The sequence below is a fragment of the Pongo pygmaeus genome, chromosome 18, assembly GCF_028885625.2.
Source record: "Pongo pygmaeus isolate AG05252 chromosome 18, NHGRI_mPonPyg2-v2.0_pri, whole genome shotgun sequence".
NCBI classification, from domain to species: domain Eukaryota; kingdom Metazoa; phylum Chordata; class Mammalia; order Primates; family Hominidae; genus Pongo; species Pongo pygmaeus.
This window is the reverse complement of record NC_072391.2, coordinates 13,285,691-13,302,325: the sequence shown is the minus strand read 5'-3', so window position 1 is coordinate 13,302,325 and position 16,635 is coordinate 13,285,691. Positions and strand designations below refer to the sequence as shown.

The 16,635-nt window shown below is 47.3% G+C and overlaps 1 protein-coding gene and 1 pseudogene across 3 annotated transcripts in view; both read left to right on the top strand.

Annotated features, from left to right (window-relative positions):
* Window positions 1–6,206: 6,206 nt before the first annotated feature.
* LOC134738563 (cytochrome b-c1 complex subunit 2, mitochondrial-like) overlaps window positions 6,207–16,635 on the top strand; it is a 54,535-nt gene continuing 44,106 nt past the window's right edge. The window contains exons 1-4 of one of the 3 annotated variants that reach the window (XM_063654663.1): window positions 6,207–6,806; window positions 13,714–13,797; window positions 13,896–14,045; window positions 15,005–15,069. In XM_063654663.1, coding sequence (XP_063510733.1) covers window positions 6,774–6,806; window positions 13,714–13,797; window positions 13,896–14,045; window positions 15,005–15,069 — 332 coding nt within the window. In that variant the 5' untranslated portion in view covers window positions 6,207–6,773. The remainder of the gene's footprint in view (window positions 6,807–13,713; window positions 13,798–13,895; window positions 14,046–15,004; window positions 15,070–16,635) is intronic. The other 2 variants (XM_063654664.1, XM_063654665.1) reach the window with 2 other exon arrangements.
* LOC129016225 (rab-like protein 6) lies at window positions 6,769–13,705 on the top strand (annotated as a pseudogene).

Genomic DNA, 16,635 nt, shown 5'->3' with positions numbered 1-16,635 from the left:
TCATTTCTAACTTCTTTATCCCCAGGATAATTAAAACTGAATTATGGAACCTACTATTCCAATGTCCTACAATAGATCTGACAGCTATAATTTTGTAGCCCTTTAGAAAAAAAGTATCTTGGTAGGACTCTTAGAAGTATGGCCTGGAAGACTGCAGGTTTGCCATCTTATCCATGGTTGTCTAGTGGGATAGATGACTTGGGTCTTTATTTAATGCAATTCTTGTAATTAGGTTAAGGTCAAGAATTGGTTATTGTCCTGAGTTTGATGTCTTGCTAGAATATATGACTGCTCAGGAAATAATGATCATGTATGCCAGATTATGGGGAGTCTCTAAGCCCCAGATTCAACTGTATGTGAAAAAATGGTTGAATTCACTTGAACTGGAGCCTCATGCTGATGAGCTTATCAACACCTACAGGTGAGTCATTATGCTGCTGCACCTTTTGTTGATGCTGCTAATGTTGAGGTGCTTCCTTTTGTCCCTGCTGTTTGAAATGAAGCCCATAGCTCCACCTACGCTCCTTTTCCCACAATTACTTAATTATGAAACTGTCTAATGTTCTACTAGGTTTCAGATACGAGTAATAAGGCAAATCAATGTAGCTTCACGTCGTCCTTTTGCAGAAATGAAACAATAAATCTTAGGTTTTTTTGAACTGTAGCTTCTGAACCTCAAAAGGGATCAATTAAGAGGGAGTTTAGGATTGCTAAAGCAGCTAGAATTTGAAGAGCAGGGTGCTGGTAAAGACGAAGCGGGGGGCCCAGAAATTTGAATGGGGTTTGCTGTGAGTCATGAGCTGGCCTGTGCCATGTGCAAAGGGAGAGATGCTGTGAGGCTTATCAGAGAATGGCACCTGCTGGACTGAGAACTGAATGTGTTACCGGTGGAGGATATCTGAGTTACTGGTGGTGAATCTGTGTGCATCTGCAGCTACCTCAATTCTTGCCTCCTCAGAAGAAAGAAATCAACAGAGGGGCATAAGGCAGAAAAAGAGACAAAGGCACGTTTCAGAGCAGGAGTGGAAGTTTATTTAAAAGGCTTTAGAACAGGATAAAAAAGGAAAGGAAAGTATGCTTGGAAGAGACCCAACCAGGCACTGAGGTCAAGCGCCCTGTTTAACAGTAATCTTAGGACTTTATAGGCTGGCCCCTTTCTCATGATTCTTCCCTTAGGGTGGGCTGCCTGCATGCCTGGTACCCCCTCACCCTTTGGAGGTGAGCACGCGCAGCGTGTTTAAGAAGTTGTACCCGTGCCCATCTGAGGCTTTCTTCCCTATTCTGGTGGAGTAACCCTGGAAAGTCATACTCCGCCATTTTGTCTCTTAATGCACATGCCCAGGAAGTTGCTTCTCCGTAGTGTCTGCATTCAATTAACACTGTTAATTTAGTACAACAGGTGTGGACTGTCAGGAAATGGCCTTTCCAATTTATCTTTTTTTTTTTTGAGGCAGAATTTCGCTCTTGTCACCCAGGCTGGAATGCAGTGGCACGATCTCGGCTCACCAAAACCTCTGCCTCCTGGGTTCAAGTGATTCTCCTGCCTCAGCCTCCCGAGTAGCTGGGATTACAGGCACCGCCACCATCTCTGGCTAATTTTGTATCTTTAGTAGAGATGGGGTTTCTCCGTGTTGTTCAGGCTGGTCCCCCAACTCCCGACCTCAGGTGATCCGCCCGCCTCGGCCTCCCAAAGTGTTGGGATTACAGGGTGTGAGCCACCGTGCCTGGCCCAATTTATCACTTTTAGAGAGGCAATGTGATAACTGCCAAATCATCATCCGACATTCCTGGTGGGTGGGGGGAGAGCCCTCTCCTGTCCCGCTCATACCTGTCTAGCTACCTGTAACAAAGGTAGACCCAGAGTTTACATAGTGCAGAGAATGTCGGAATTCTTACTGAGCCACAGTGGAGATACCTTACTGAGCACCCCTTACAGTTATAACTCCAGAAAAGTCATGCCTTAGAAGTAAAGATCATGTCCTAGAATAAGATCAAAAACCTAAATAGACCCACCCTAACAAAGAATAAAATAAAAGCCTGCCAGAATCAAAGAGAGAATGCAAAATATACGAAAGCTGGGGAAAGACGTTTACTTCTGTGAACCAAAAGTATCTGAGACAGGTCTCAATCAATGTGGAAAGTTTCCATTGCCAAGGTTAAGGATAAGTGCCTGAGAGGTATGTCTATGCCTTTCTCCAAAGATGATTTCGAGGGCTTCAATATTTAAGGAGAAAGGATTGATATGGGTGAAAAGGAAGAAAATTTGAAATGTTAATTCCAGCTCTTTGGGAGGCCAGTCCAGTGGACTGCCTGAGGTCAGGAGTTTGAGACCAGCCTGGGCAACATGGCAAAACCCCATTTCTATCAAAAATACAAAAATTGCCAGATGTGGTGGCATGTGCCTGTGGTCCCAGCTACTCGGGAGACTGAGGTGGGAGGACTCCTTGAGCCCAGGAAGTACTGGAAGCACTCAAGCGTGAGTGACAGAGCGAGACCCTGTCTCAAAAAAAAAAAAGAAAAAAGAAAATTTAAAAAGTGTGGGTAGACAAGAGACAAAGGGTTGCATCCCCTTGAGTCTTTGATCAGCCTTTCACTGAATATACAATTTACATGTGAGAGGATGGGCAGAGGAATAGTCACTTACGTCATTGTCTGGCTTAGAGAATCTTCATTTTTTTTACATAATATAATGTAAACAATAGGGCAGAGGAAGCCGTCAGATACACATTTGTTTAAGTTGGACTTTGAGTTCTGTCCTTTGTCCTGCACCTGTGAAAATAAGCTATCAGGCCTGGTGCGGTGGCTCACACCTGTAATCCCAGCACTTTGGGAGGCCAAGGTGGGCGGATCACCTGAGGTCAGGAGTTCGAGACCAGCCTGGCCAACATGGTGAAACCCTGTCTCTACTAAAAATACAAAATTAGCCGGGCATCGTGGCGCATGCCTGTAATCTCAGCTACTCAGGAGGCCGAGGCGGCAGAATCTGCTTGAAACCAGGAGGCGGAGGTTGCAGTGAGCTCAGATCGTGCCATTCCGCTCCAGCCTGGGCAACAAGAGTGAAACTCTCCAAAAAAAAAGGAAGGAGGGAGGAGGGAGGGAGAAAGGGAGGGAGAGAGAGAAAGAGACAGAGAGAGAGAAGGAGAGAGGAAGGAAAGGAAAGGACAGAAAGGAAGGAAAGGAAAGGAAGGAAGAAAGACAGCTATCAATTTACATTGCCAGGGTGAAATTCAACAGAACTGTTCTAGGGTAAAGATCTTCAGACCTAAATGGAATTTCCCTGTGGGCAAATTGTGAGGGAAGTTATGTAGCTTTTTATCCTTATAGCTATCTTATTTAGAAATAAAACGGGAGGTAGGTTTGTCTGACATTATTCCCAGCTTGAATTTTCCCTTCGGCTTAGCGATTTGGGGGCCCTGAGATTTTTTTTCCTTTCACACTTCCTAACTCATTTTATCTATGATAGAAAAATGCATGAATGAGGGGAATGAAAGCGACAGTTAAAGCCAGTATCACTCTGGAACATAAATGCACAAATCCCAACAAATTAGTAGCAAATTAGGTCTAGCAATATATTAAAAGAATAAAACATCCAGACCAAGTTGGGTTTATAACAGGAATGAAAGGTTTATTTATAATTCGAATCAATCAGTGTAACAACACAGAATAAGACCAATCTGTTCACCTCAATACATGGAAAAAGTATACGTGACCAAAAACAATAATTATAGAATATTAGAAATTGATATGAACTTTCTTTTTTCCCCACAGAGACAGAGTCTCACTGTGTTGCCTAGGCTGGAGTACAATGGCAGTGATCTCGGCTCACCGCAACTTCTGCCTCCCAGGTTCAAGCAATTCTCCCTGCCTCAGCCTCCCGAGTATCTAAGATTTCAGTTGCCTGCCACCACGTCCAGCTAATTTTTGTATTTTTATTTTCAGTAGAGACAGGGTTTTGCCATGTTGGCCAGGCAGGTCTTGAACTCCTGACCTCAGGTGATCCACCCACCTCGGCCTCCCATAGTGCTGGGATTACAGGCATGAGACACCGTGCCCGGCCCAGGGAATATTTCATCAGAGATAATACTTGACAGGGTAGGATTCTGAAAGGAATGGGGAAGGAAATGCCAACATCAAAATTATGCATTGGGGAAGCTATGATTAATGCCTCTGGCCCTAAGATGGCAAGGTAATGTTGTTCCCAAGTATAAACCCACATCACCTTCCTCTGGTGTGTTTTACTCCTACTGTTGCCTGCTTTCTCTTTACATTCTCCCACCCCATACTCACCGCGAGCACTCAGGGTAGGTAGTTAGACTCCATAGAGTCAAATTGGACTCCACATTAACGAAACTAACAATTCGAGCTTTCCAGCAATGAACTCATCTGCTCTTCCATGTCTACTCTTTTCCTGTCTGCTGGTTTCCTTTCCCAGGGCTTTCAGTGTGTTCTACGCAGAAACCAGTTCAAGGACTGGGTTTTCTTCTGCAACAAAATGCTAGAGTTGTGGCAGAGACCTCCACAGTGAGAACAGCCACGGAGTTGGCTAGGAGGTGACATGATGTGGAAGTGATAGATATGTCCACAAGATGGCACTCCTAATTTGTAGTTTAATGCTTAATAGGACATTTTGCAATTGACAAACTTGGGATTTTATGATTTATGTAGCTGATATCATGAATTATGTTTCAAATCCTGCCACATTTTGAACAGAATTTATTTTTGCCCCTTTCTGATATTGGGTCATAACCTAAGAATGAGAGGACATTATAAGCAGGTGTGTGTCTGTGTGTGTGTGTGTGCGTGTGCACTTGAGCGTGGAGACTTGCGTGTTCCTCCTACCTGACCTGAACTGTTGAATGATGAAGTTACAATGACTGGACTCAGGGGTGCAGCTAACTTGGGAATTGGGATTTTGAAGTTCTGGAGACAGCTTTGTATGCCATGTTAATGAATTTGAACTTTATCCTGAAAAACGTGGCTGTCGTTGAAGAATTTTAAGCAGGCAGGTGGCTTGATCAGAGCACTGCTTCCCAAATTTCACTCAATGGTACCTTTATAACACATTCATGATTTTTGCCGTATCTCCGTATCATCAAGTTACTTAAACGTTTTTATGCCAACTTTTATTATTTTATAAATGTACTTAAAGAGGAAATTCACTACTAGCATTGCTTGCCATAATCAAAATAAATATATTATTAAAATGGAACAGTGCTAAATAAGGTGTACACATGGACATAGAGTGTGGAATGACAGACACTGGAGACTCCGAAAGGTGGAGGGGTGGGAGAGAGGTGAACGATGAGAAAGTACTTAATGGGTACCATGTACATTATTCGGGTGATGGGTACACTAAAAGCCCAGACTTCACCATTACTGCAATATATCCATATAACATAACTGTACTTGCACCCCTTAAATTTATACAAATTTTTTAAAAGGAAAAAAATGGAAGTGTTCATCTATGTACCAACTTAAAATCATCTCATGCACTACTGGTGTTAAGTCTACCACACGTGGGGAAACTCTATGATATGAATTGGGTTGAGGGGGTCCCCAGCAGCACAGAAATTGGGTTGGTGCCAGGTTCTTAATGCCCAGATCTTAATTAGAGAGCCCAAGTCCGTTGTAGGCCTGGAGCAATTTAGACACAAGGCAAAAAGAACGTACATTTGCCTATGCCTTGTAACGTCTACACCACCAGCCTTTCTGAAACTATTGTGCATACGAAATTATCTCAGGCTCTTGTAAAAACACCGATTCGGATCCAATATGGGACCTGGAGTTCATACATTTCTAATCAACTCCCAAATGGCATTGATGCTGATACTTTCGGTTTCCCAACCAAGCAACGTAGCAAGGTACGAAACTAAGTCCCTAAAGGGCAGGGACCACGCCTCTCGCGTTAGCACAGTGCCTGGCTCAAGGCACTTTCTGGGTTAACGCTCGCTGAAGACTGGAGTGAACGCTCCCCCAGGTCGTCACGTGACTGCCTTTCTCCAACTGCCGGTTTCGCCTCACATAACACACCTACTGTCCAAAACATTTCTATTTTCCTAACACAAAAACTATAGCTAAGTTTTTATATTCTATGTAGCCCCAGCCTAGGACGTAAATTCCACGAGACCAAAAGCCTTGTGATGATTCCCCCGGGTTGCTGACCCTCCCGGTGTGTCCCGGGCCTGCTCTGGGGGACACAGCGGCGAATACGTTGAACAAGGCCCCTGTTTCACGGAGCTAAAGATCCAGTAAGGACTTCACCCAGCAAGAGGCAACTACGCTGGGCTTCGATGCCCAAGACCTCTGCAGAAAGGTGGAGTGGCAGGAATCTCCTGAAGCCCCCAATGTCCAAGGACGCGGAAACCCAGGGCCTCCAGTGCAGGTGTCATCCCGGAGAGCGCCTGCGGAGTCCCAAAAGAGGCGCGTCCCATTGGACAATCCCGAGCGGAAGAGGCCAAGACAGCGGGGGGAGTTGTGACGGGCTGCTGCAGACGTACTTAGAAAAGGGGTGCATACTGGATATTCAGGCCAGGAGAAGAACGCAAAAAGCAGTGACGTACATTATTCTCTGCATGTTTACTTGGGAAATTGTGCGTCTCCCTATTCTGAGTCTTGGAGGAATTGGACTGGTCTAACTCTATGCAGGGAGCAGTAGAGCGCGGCAGTATAGAGAGTACCTCACGAAGGGGACGTGGGAAAGTGTTAGCGGGGAACGCTGGGAAACGGCTTTCCTTTAATCCGGCAGTGACCGTGTGTCAGAACAATCTTGAATCATGAAGCTACTAACCAGAGCCGGGTCCTTCTCGGTGAGTTCAGGTGGCGGGTTTGGGAAAGGGCTGCGGAGCAGTGTGTCGACAAGGTGATACGAGGCGGAGGTGTCTGGCCTGGGGTCTGGGCCTTGGGATTCGGTCTGCCCTTCCAGCTGAACCCTGCGGGCCAAGTGGGCTGCAGACTGGGTCAGGCTTTGGAGGCCCAGCTCATGCTCTGAGTACAAGAGACCTAACACCAGGAAACCTGAAGAGAGGGGCAGGACGTAAGAGCGGAGTTGAAGCGACTCCCTGGAGAGACTTCTGAAGGTCACTCCGGTACTAAAGTGCTGGAGAAAGAGACCGTGAAACCCAGGGGGAGCAGGAGGATGGCGCACTTAGCCCCCCACCTTCACTTTATCCGCTGCAGCCTCTGCTCCTTGGTTTATCACGGAGCGTCAGTTTCCCCAGCGAATAAAAGTATAAGAAAGGAGCTAATGCAGGTAGAACATTTACCACAGTACCTGGAACTTCATTGTTAATTACTGTGGTGTCTTAGTCTAACGTTGCTTTTCTTGATCGTATGTTAGACGGTTCCTCCAAGACGTCTCTGTTTGTCCTCAAAAGCTCCTTAATTAAGTTTCCTCTTCAGGCCTAAATTAAACATAGCTGTCACTTGGGGAAAACTCAAACATCAGGGTTATATCACTGTGGGACAGTGGTTATTAAGAGGGGTAAGGGGGAACACTTAAAAAAATTATAGCGAGGGACATTATGCCCCCAGGGAACAGGTGGCGATGTTTGGAGACATATTTAGTTGCAACAACTTGTAAGGAGGGTGCTGTTGGCATGGAGAGGCCAGGGGTGCTGCTAAACTTCGCCCTACAACAAAGAATTATCTAGCCCTAAGTGCCAGTAGTAGTACCTGTGTTGAGAAATCCCCCTAGATGGAGATGCGGAAGACCAGACCTGGGCATGGAATGTTCTTATGCTTTATGTTTACATAAATGTGCTGTGGGCTATATCAGTTTAGGCTGTAATTGCATTAACCTTCCAGGTATACCTAGACACACCAGTGGATTACCCTTGGAGGGAAGCACGGTTAGATTGGCAAAAGACCCCAAAATTTCCTTCTCCATTCTATTTTGCAATAGAAAAAGCTCAGAGAAAACAGTTGGAGAGGCCCAAAGTAAACAAATTGCAGTGAACTTGAAAGCAATTATTTATGTGTCTAATTTTAGCACTTTATATAGGAGAATAAACTTAGATATATCTTGTTATTAGAACAAAATAATTTAGAAAATTGCATGACAGTTATTAGGATAATTTGGTGATTTGAATGGGACGATTAAGAAGCACATTACCGGCCGAGCGCGATGGCTCACACCTGTAATCCTAGCACTTTGGGAGTCGGAGGCAGGCGGATCACTTGAGATCGGGAGTTCGAAACCAGTCTGGCCATCATGGTGAAACCCCGTCTCTACTAAAAATACAAAAAAAAAAATTAGCCGGGCGTGGTGGTGGTGGGCGCCTCTAATCCCAGCTACTCGCGAGGCTGAGGCAGGAGAATCTCTTGAACCCAGGAGGCGGAGGTTGCAGTGAGCCGAGATCGCACCGCTGCACTCCAGCCTAGGCGACAGAGCGAGACTCCGTCTCAAAAAAAAAATTACCGAGCCGGCGCCAAGATGGCGGCGCTGACGCCTGGAGAGCGGCCGCGCTGGAGGCAGCGGGGGCCGGAGCGGAGCAGTCGCGGCTGAGGTTCCCGAGTCGCCGCTCTAGGCTGCGCTCCGCCGCCGGGACCCCGGCCTCTGGCCGCGCCGGCTCCGGCCTCCGGGACATGGTGCGAGTCGTACCCCTTCCCCGCCGCCGCTGAGCTCGCCGGCCGCGCCCGGGCTGGGACGTCCGAGCGAGAAGATGTTTTCCGCCCTGAAGAAGCTGGTGGGGTCGGACCAGGCCCCGGGCCGGGACAAGAACATCCCCACCGGGCTGCAGTCCATGAACCAGGCGTTGCAGAGGCGTTTCGCCAAGGGGGTGCAGTACAACATGAAGATAGTGATCCGGGGAGACAGGAACACGGGCAAAACAGCGCTGTGGCACCGCCTGCAGGGCCGGCCGTTCGTGGAGGAGTACGTCCCCACGCAGGAGATCCAGGTCACCAGCATCCACTGCAGCTACAAGACCACGGATGACATCGTGAAGGTTGAAGTCTGGGATGTGGTAGACAAAGGAAAATGCAAAAAGCGAGGCGACGGCTTAAAAATGGAGAACGACCCCCAGGAGGCGGAGTCCGAAATGGCCCTGGATGCTGAGTTCCTGGACGTGTACAAGAACTGCAACGGGGTGGTCATGATGTTCGATATCACCAAGCAGTGGACCTTCAATTACATTCTCCAGGAGCTTCCGAAAGTGCCCACCCATGTGCCAGTGTGCGTGCTGGGGAACTACCGGGACATGGGCGAGCACCGAGTCATCCTGCCGGACGACGTGCGTGACTTCATCGACAACCTGGACAGACCTCCAGGTTCCTCCTACTTCCGCTACGCTGAGTCTTCCATGAAGAACAGCTTCGGCTTAAAGTACCTTCATAAGTTCTTCAATATCCCATTTTTGCAGCTTCAGAGGGAGACGCTGTTGCGGCAGCTGGAGACAAACCAGCTGGACATGGACACCACACTGGAGGAGCTGTCAGTGCAGCAGGAGACGGAGGACCAGAACTACGGCATCTTCCTGGAGATGATGGAGGCTCGCAGCCGCGGCCATGCGTCCCCACTGGCGGCCAACGGGCAGAGCCCATCCTCGGGCTCCCAGTCAACAGTGGTGCCTCCAGGCGCTGTGTCCACGGGGAGCTCCAGCCCCGGCACACCCCAGCCCGCCCCACAGCTGCCCCTCAATGCCGCCCCACCATCCTCTGTGCCCCCGTACCACCCTCAGAGGCCCTGCCCCCATCTGCGTGCCCCTCAGCCCCCGCCCCACGGCGCAGCATCATCTCTAGGCTGTTTGGGACGTCACCTGCTGCCGAGGCAGCCCCTCCACCTCCAGAGCCAGTCCCGGCCGCAGAGGCCCCAGCAAGTCCAGAGTGTGGAGGACTTTGTTCCCGATGACCGCCTGGACCGCAGCTTCCTGGAAGACACGACCCCCGCCAGGGACGAGAAGAAGGTGGGGGCCAAGGCTGCCCAGCAGGACAGCAACAGTGATGGGGAGGCCCTGGGCGGCAACCCGATGGTGGCAGGGTTCCAGGACGACGTGGACCTCGAAGACCAGCCACGTGGGAGTCCCCCGCCGCCCGCGGGCCCCGTCCCCAGTCAAGACATCACTCTTTCGAGTGAGGAAGCAGAAGTGGCGGATCGCCCCAAAGACCCTGCCCCGGCTCCCCAGCAGTGCTCAGAGCCAGAGACCAAGTGGTCCTCCATACCAGCTTCGAAGCCACGGAGGGGGACAGCTCCCACGAGGACCGCAGCACCCCCCTGGCCAGGCGGTGCCTCTGTTCGCACAGGTCCGGAGAAGCGCAGCAGCACCAGGCCCCCTGCTGAGATTGAGCCAGGGAAGGGTGAGCAGGCTTCTTCGTCGAAGAGTGACCCCGAGGGGCCCATCGCTGCACAAATGCTGTCCTTCGTCATGGATGACCCCGACTTTGAGAGCGAGGCATCAGACACACAGCACAGGGCGGATGAGTTTCCCGTGCGAGATGACCCCTCCGACGTGACTGACGAGGATGAGGCCCCTGCCCAGCCGCCCCCACCCCCCAAGCTCCCTCTCCCCGCCTTCAGACTGAAGAATGACTCCGACCTCTTTGGGCTGGGGCTGGAGGAGGCCGGACCCAAGGAGAGCAGTGAAGAAGGTCAGGAGGGCAAAACCCCCTCTAAGGAGAAGAAGGAGAAGAAGAAGAAAAAAGGCAAAGAGGAGGAAGAAAAGGCTGCCAAGAAGAAGAGCAAACACAAGAAAAGCAAGGACAAGGAGGAGGGCAAGGAGGAGCGGCGGCGGCGGCAGCAGCGGCGGCAGCAGCAGCGGCCTCCGTGCAGCAGGGAGAGGACGGCTGCAGATGAGCTGGAGGCTTTCCTGGGGGGCGGGGCCCCGGGCGGCCGCCACCCTGGGGGTGGTGACTACGGGGAGCTCTAGGCCGGAGGGGGCAGTGGCCGCCCTGGGGCGGGGGGCGTGCCTGTCACTGCCTGGGGAGGCGTTTGCCTCTGCACCATCGCCTTTGCCGCTGCCCGGTGGCTGCCGTGTGCACTTCTGAGCTGGAAGATGCCGGGCATTGGTGGTCCCCGGGCTGGGCCCTGCAGGTGCTGGGCCTCCAGGTCCGGCGTGAGCCTGCTCTGCAAGAAGGGAGGGGACAGCTGGCTTCAGCCAGGCTCAGTGGACACCCTGGCTCTCTCGGGGCAGAGCCGCCTGTCCCCAGTGTTTCTCAGGGATGTGACTGAGGCCCAGGAGGGACCTGTGAGGGTCTGTTTACAGAGGCTGGGCAGGGGCCGCTTGGTTGTGGGGTGCGCACTGCCCCGGCACCTGCTTGCCCTCCGTGCTCACCCGGGGCCGCAGCATGCCTATGGCTCCGCTTCCGGCCGGGAGCCCTGAACACGGGTGTGCAGACGCACCCTAAAGGGCGGCCCGGGCCCCCACGCTAGAAGGCTGGCGAGAGACCGAAGGCAGCATGTGAGGCCTCTCCTGGGAGTGGGGGTTGTGTTTCCCACAGTGGCCTCAGCTGGGCCCCCACTCAGGTGAGCCCACAGGCAGGAGCCGGGAGGCACTCCTCCCAAACACTCCACTCAGACCATAAAGCACTCCTGTTTCAAAAAAAAAAAAAAAAAAAAAAATTACCAACAAAGAGTCACTATTTGGGCACATTTGGTTGGAAAACACCTAAAATCTCACTTGGTAACAGAATTATAGATTATTCATATTTGAATTGCTATGCCCATATATCTTAAGAGTTTACTTTTATAGGCCAAAATTACAAAGAAGGTTAACTATACCATACCCAGCAAACTAAATTGATGACGATAAAGTAAAGCTAATTGTAATTCATAACTGAAAAGCAGTACTAAAAGCAAGTGATAACCAGCAGCCAACCTAGTACAGCACTAATGATGTACAACAAACAGCCTTCTGGACAGCACAGAGTGGAGGCATTGCAGACTGTGCAGGGATGTCTGGGAAACTCCAGCGAGGAGGTGTTCATTGGGTCTCGGGAGCACCAAGTTTTATTCACTTATCATCTCCTCTAATAACCTCATGAATTTTAGTCATAATCAGAATGATTTGTATGGTATTGTATAACATTTGCCAAAACAAACTGAATAAAATGAATGCATTTTGGGTCCATTATCTAATATTTAATGGGACCCTTTTACCCTACCAGTAACTGCATTTTATATATTGAGAATCTGACGTGGATGAAGCCATTGTTAATCTCAGGATGACATACATGTCATAAATGTTTTATTTAGTCAAAAAAAGTAAGACCTTTGGTTGTGTGGTCTTAATACAGCACACGAGAGTGAAGATACAATGGAAAATATTGAGGGCTTGGAGGAAGTTGGTATATACTTTGTCTTTTTCTTTTTTTTTTCTTGAGATGGAGTTTTGCTCTTGTTGCCCAGGCTGGACTGCAATGGCACAATCTCGGCTCACTGCAACCTCCGCCTCCCGGGTTCGAGTGAGTCTCCTGCCTCAGCCTCCCCAGTAGCTGGGATTACAGGCATGCGTCACCATGCCCCGCTAATTTTGTATTTTTATTAGAGATGGGGTTTCTCCATGTTTGTCAGGCTAGTCTCGAGCTCCTGACCTCAGGTGATCCGCCCACCTCAGCCTCCCAGAGTGCTGGGATTACAGGCGTGAGCCACCGCGCCCAGCTAGTTTGACTTTTTTAAAGGTTTCTAAGATGATTAAGGAGATGAAACCATTTCAATTGGAAAATAGACTGAACGGATGACATTCATTGGGCAGATAAAAGAAACAAGAAGCTGAAACCTATAAAAGGTTGTGGACACAGGCCGGGTGTGGCGGCTCCCGCCTGTAATTCTAGCACTTCGGGAGGCTGAGGTGGGTGGATTGCCTGAGCTCAGGAGTTTGAGACCAGCCTGAGCTATGGGGTGAAACGCCATCTCTATTAAAATACAAAAAATTAGCCAGGCGTGGCAGCATGTGCCTGTAATCCCAGCTACTTGGGAGGCTGAGACAGGAGAATCGCTGGAATCCAGGAGGCAGACATTGCAATGACCCGAGATCGCGCTGTTGCACTCCAGTGTGGGACACAGAGCACGACTCCGTCTCAACAAAAAAGGTTGTGGATGGGGTGATCTGACACTTTTTCAAAAAATGCCAAAGCTTTAGAACTACAAAGAACCATGAAACTTTTATAAGGTAACTGAAAGATAAGAAAATACAGTGATTCTTTACATCATTTAAAAAATAAGCATCAAGAACTCTATAAATCACTAATAAATAGAGGTTTAAGAATGGCTTGGGCAAACTGGTGGGTTAATAAGTCCATAATAAGTTATGCAGCTAGGCGGGGTGCAGTGGCTCACGCCTGTAATTCCAACACTTTGGGAGACCAAGGCGGGCGGATCACTTAAGATCAGGAGTTCAAGACCAGCTTGGCCAACACAGTGAAACCCCATCTCTACTAAAAAATACAAAACAAAAACTAGCTGGACATGGTGGCACGCACCTGTAATTCCAGCTACTTGGGAGGCTAAGGCAGGAGAATGGCTTCAACCCAGGAGGTGGAGGTTGCAGTGAACTGAGATTGCGCCACTGCATTCCAGCCTGAGCGACAGAGGGACACTCTGTCTCAAAAAAAAAAAAAAAAAAAAAAAAATGTTATGCAGCTAAATCCTCCCATGGAGGTGGTTATTGCTCCTTTTACCCCCGAACACCCTCTGTCGTTTGGGTACCCTAAGGTACCATGCTTTTATATAAAGCACTGTTCTTGTGAGAAATATGTGTAACCTGTGTTTTTTATGTTTAGAGATTTTATTCCCTCAAAGTTGCCCCCAAAGTTAAAGCCACAGCTGCGCCTGCAGGAGCACTGCCACAACCTCAGGATCTTGAGGTTAGTCCCACTAACTTGCTCGCTGGAAGCTATACATGCCTTACTCTCCTTGGTAATACGAAGACATTCATTATATCTCTACTTTATTTTAAATACAGTTTACCAAGTTACCAAATGGCTTGGTGATTGCTTCTTTGGAAAACTATGCTCCTATATCAAGAATTGGTTTGTTCATTAAAGCAGGCAGTAGATATGAGGACTCCAACAATTTAGGAACCACCCATTTGCTGCGTCTTACATCCAGTCTGGTGAGTATCTTCACTACCTCAAGTGTTTGGAAATGCTGTGGTATCTTGGTCCTGTGAAAAAGAAAAACTAAAATCAATGTCTTTATATTTGATTCCTTGACCTGCCATAACAAATTACCATGGACTGGGTAGCTTAAACCAAATAAGTTTATCCTGTCAGAGTTCTAGAGGCTAGAAGTCCAAGTCAAGGTGTCTAAGCCAAGCCAAGATATCAGCAGGGCTGTGATCCCTCTAAAGGTTCTAGGAAGGCACATATCCTCCCCCACCTGTTCCTAGCTTCCAGCAGTTGCCCACAACCCTTCATGTTCCTTGACCTGCAACTGCATCACCGCAGTCTCTGCGTTTGTTGTCACATGGCCTTCCTTCTGTCTGTGTCCACATTTCCTCCTAATAAGGATACCAGTTATATTAGATTTAGTGCCCACTATAATCCAATATGATGTCATCTTAAGTACTTACATCTGCAGAGACCTTATTACCAAATAAAGTAACATGCAAACATTCTGGTTGGACATAAATTTGGAGGGGAATACTGTTAAACCCAGTAGAGTCCCCTAATGTAAAATGAGAAACCACAAGATATTTGCCACAGAGAAGCACTAAATTAGTATCCATATGAATGTTGATGTTAGAGCATAAGAAATTCAGTAAATAAATTTTTAAAACGAAAAAAAGAAAATTAACTCTTTTTTTCCCATATACAAGTCTCTTTCAGAATAGACTAATGAATCCAGTAAGCTTGTATTTGACACTGGAAATTTTACATGAATGTACTTAATGTAAAAATCTATACTTAAGCTTTCTGTTGAGTCTTGTTTTATAATTCTTAACTAAAAAAGGATGCAGGAATTTAGTAAAATTCTTTTTAAATCTGCTCACAACAGATTTTGATATAGTGTGATGTTTGGCAAACTTGGCATTGAAAAGCTACAAAGATAATCATTCTTTTCTTTTTCAAGACGACAAAAAGAGCTTCATCTTTCAAGATAACCCGTGGAATTGAAGCAGTTGGTGGCAAATTAAGGTTTGTTAAATAAGTAATAGAAAATAGTGAAAATGCCAGAAAATATTCAATTTTAAGGGAACTTTTCTCTGTTATCAAGGAGTTTGAGGATTTCTTAAGCAACACAAGAAGGAAAAGACTGATGAATTTGAGTACATCAAAATGTAAAACGTCTTTATGTCTTAAAGTAAAAATTTAAGTAACTGTCTGGGAGTAGATATCTGCAATATATAGGCATACCTCAGAGATGTTGCAGGTTCTGTTCCAGACCACCACAATGAAGGGAATATCGCAGCAAAGCAAGTCATAGGAATTTGGGGTTTCCCAGTGCATATAAAAGTTGTGTTTACACTATACTGTGGTCTACTAAGTGTACAATGACATTTTGTCTTGGAAAAAAAGTACATAACCTTAATTTTAAAATATTTTGTTGCTTTAAAAATGTTAACAGTTATCTGAATCTTCAGCAAGTCATAATCTTTTTGCTGGTGGAGGGTCTTGCCTCCACGTTAATGGCTGCTGACTGATCAAGGTGGTGGTTGCTGAAGGTGGTGGTGACTGATAATTTCTTAAAATCAGACAACAGTGAAGTTTGCTGCATTGATTGACTCTTCCTTTTATGAAAGACTTCTCTGTATCATGAGATGCTGTTTTTAGCCGTTTACCTACACAACTTCTTTCAAAATTAGAGTCAGTCATCTCAAACCCTCCCAGTTTTTTATCAACCAAGATTATGTAATACTCTTTTTTATCATTTCAACAGTGTTCACAGCATCTTCAACCAGGAGTAGAATCCCTCTCAAGAAACCACTTTCTTTGCTCATCCATAAGAAGCATCTCCTCATCTGTTCAAGCTTTATCATAAGATTGCAGCCCTTCAGTCATATCTTCAGGCCCCACTTCTAGTTCTCTTGCTACTCCCACCATAGTTGCAGTTTCTTCCCCCTCTGAAGTCTTGCCTCTCAGAGTCACCCATAAGGGTTGGAATTGGCTTCTTCCAAACTTATGTTAATGTTTGACATCCTCCCATGAGTCACAAATGTTCTTAATGGTGTCTAGAATGGTGAATTCTTTCCAGAAAGTTTTTTAATTTACTTTGCCCAGATCCATCAGCATCTTCACTATCTGTGGTAGCTATAGCCTTACAAAATGTATTTCTTAAATAATAAGACCTGAAAATAAAAATTACTCCTTGACCCATGGGGTGCAGAAGGGATGTTCTATTAGCAGGCATGAAAACAGTATCAATCTCCTTGTACATCTGCATCAGAGCTCTTGGCATTGTCAGCAGTAATAATTTGAAAGGAATCTTTTTTCTGAGCAATGGGCTTAAAATATTCAGTCAACCATGCTATAAACAGATGTACTATCATCCAGGCTTTTTTGTTCCATTTACAGAGCACAGGCAGAGTAGATTTAGCATAATTCCTAAGGGCTCTAGGATTTTGAGAACGGTACATGACCTCATCCTAAAGTCACCAGCTGCATTAGTCCCCAACAAGAGTCAGCCTGTCGTTTGAAGCTTTGACGCCAGGCATTGACTTTTCTCTAGCTACGAAAGTCCTGGACAGCATCTTCCAATGTAAG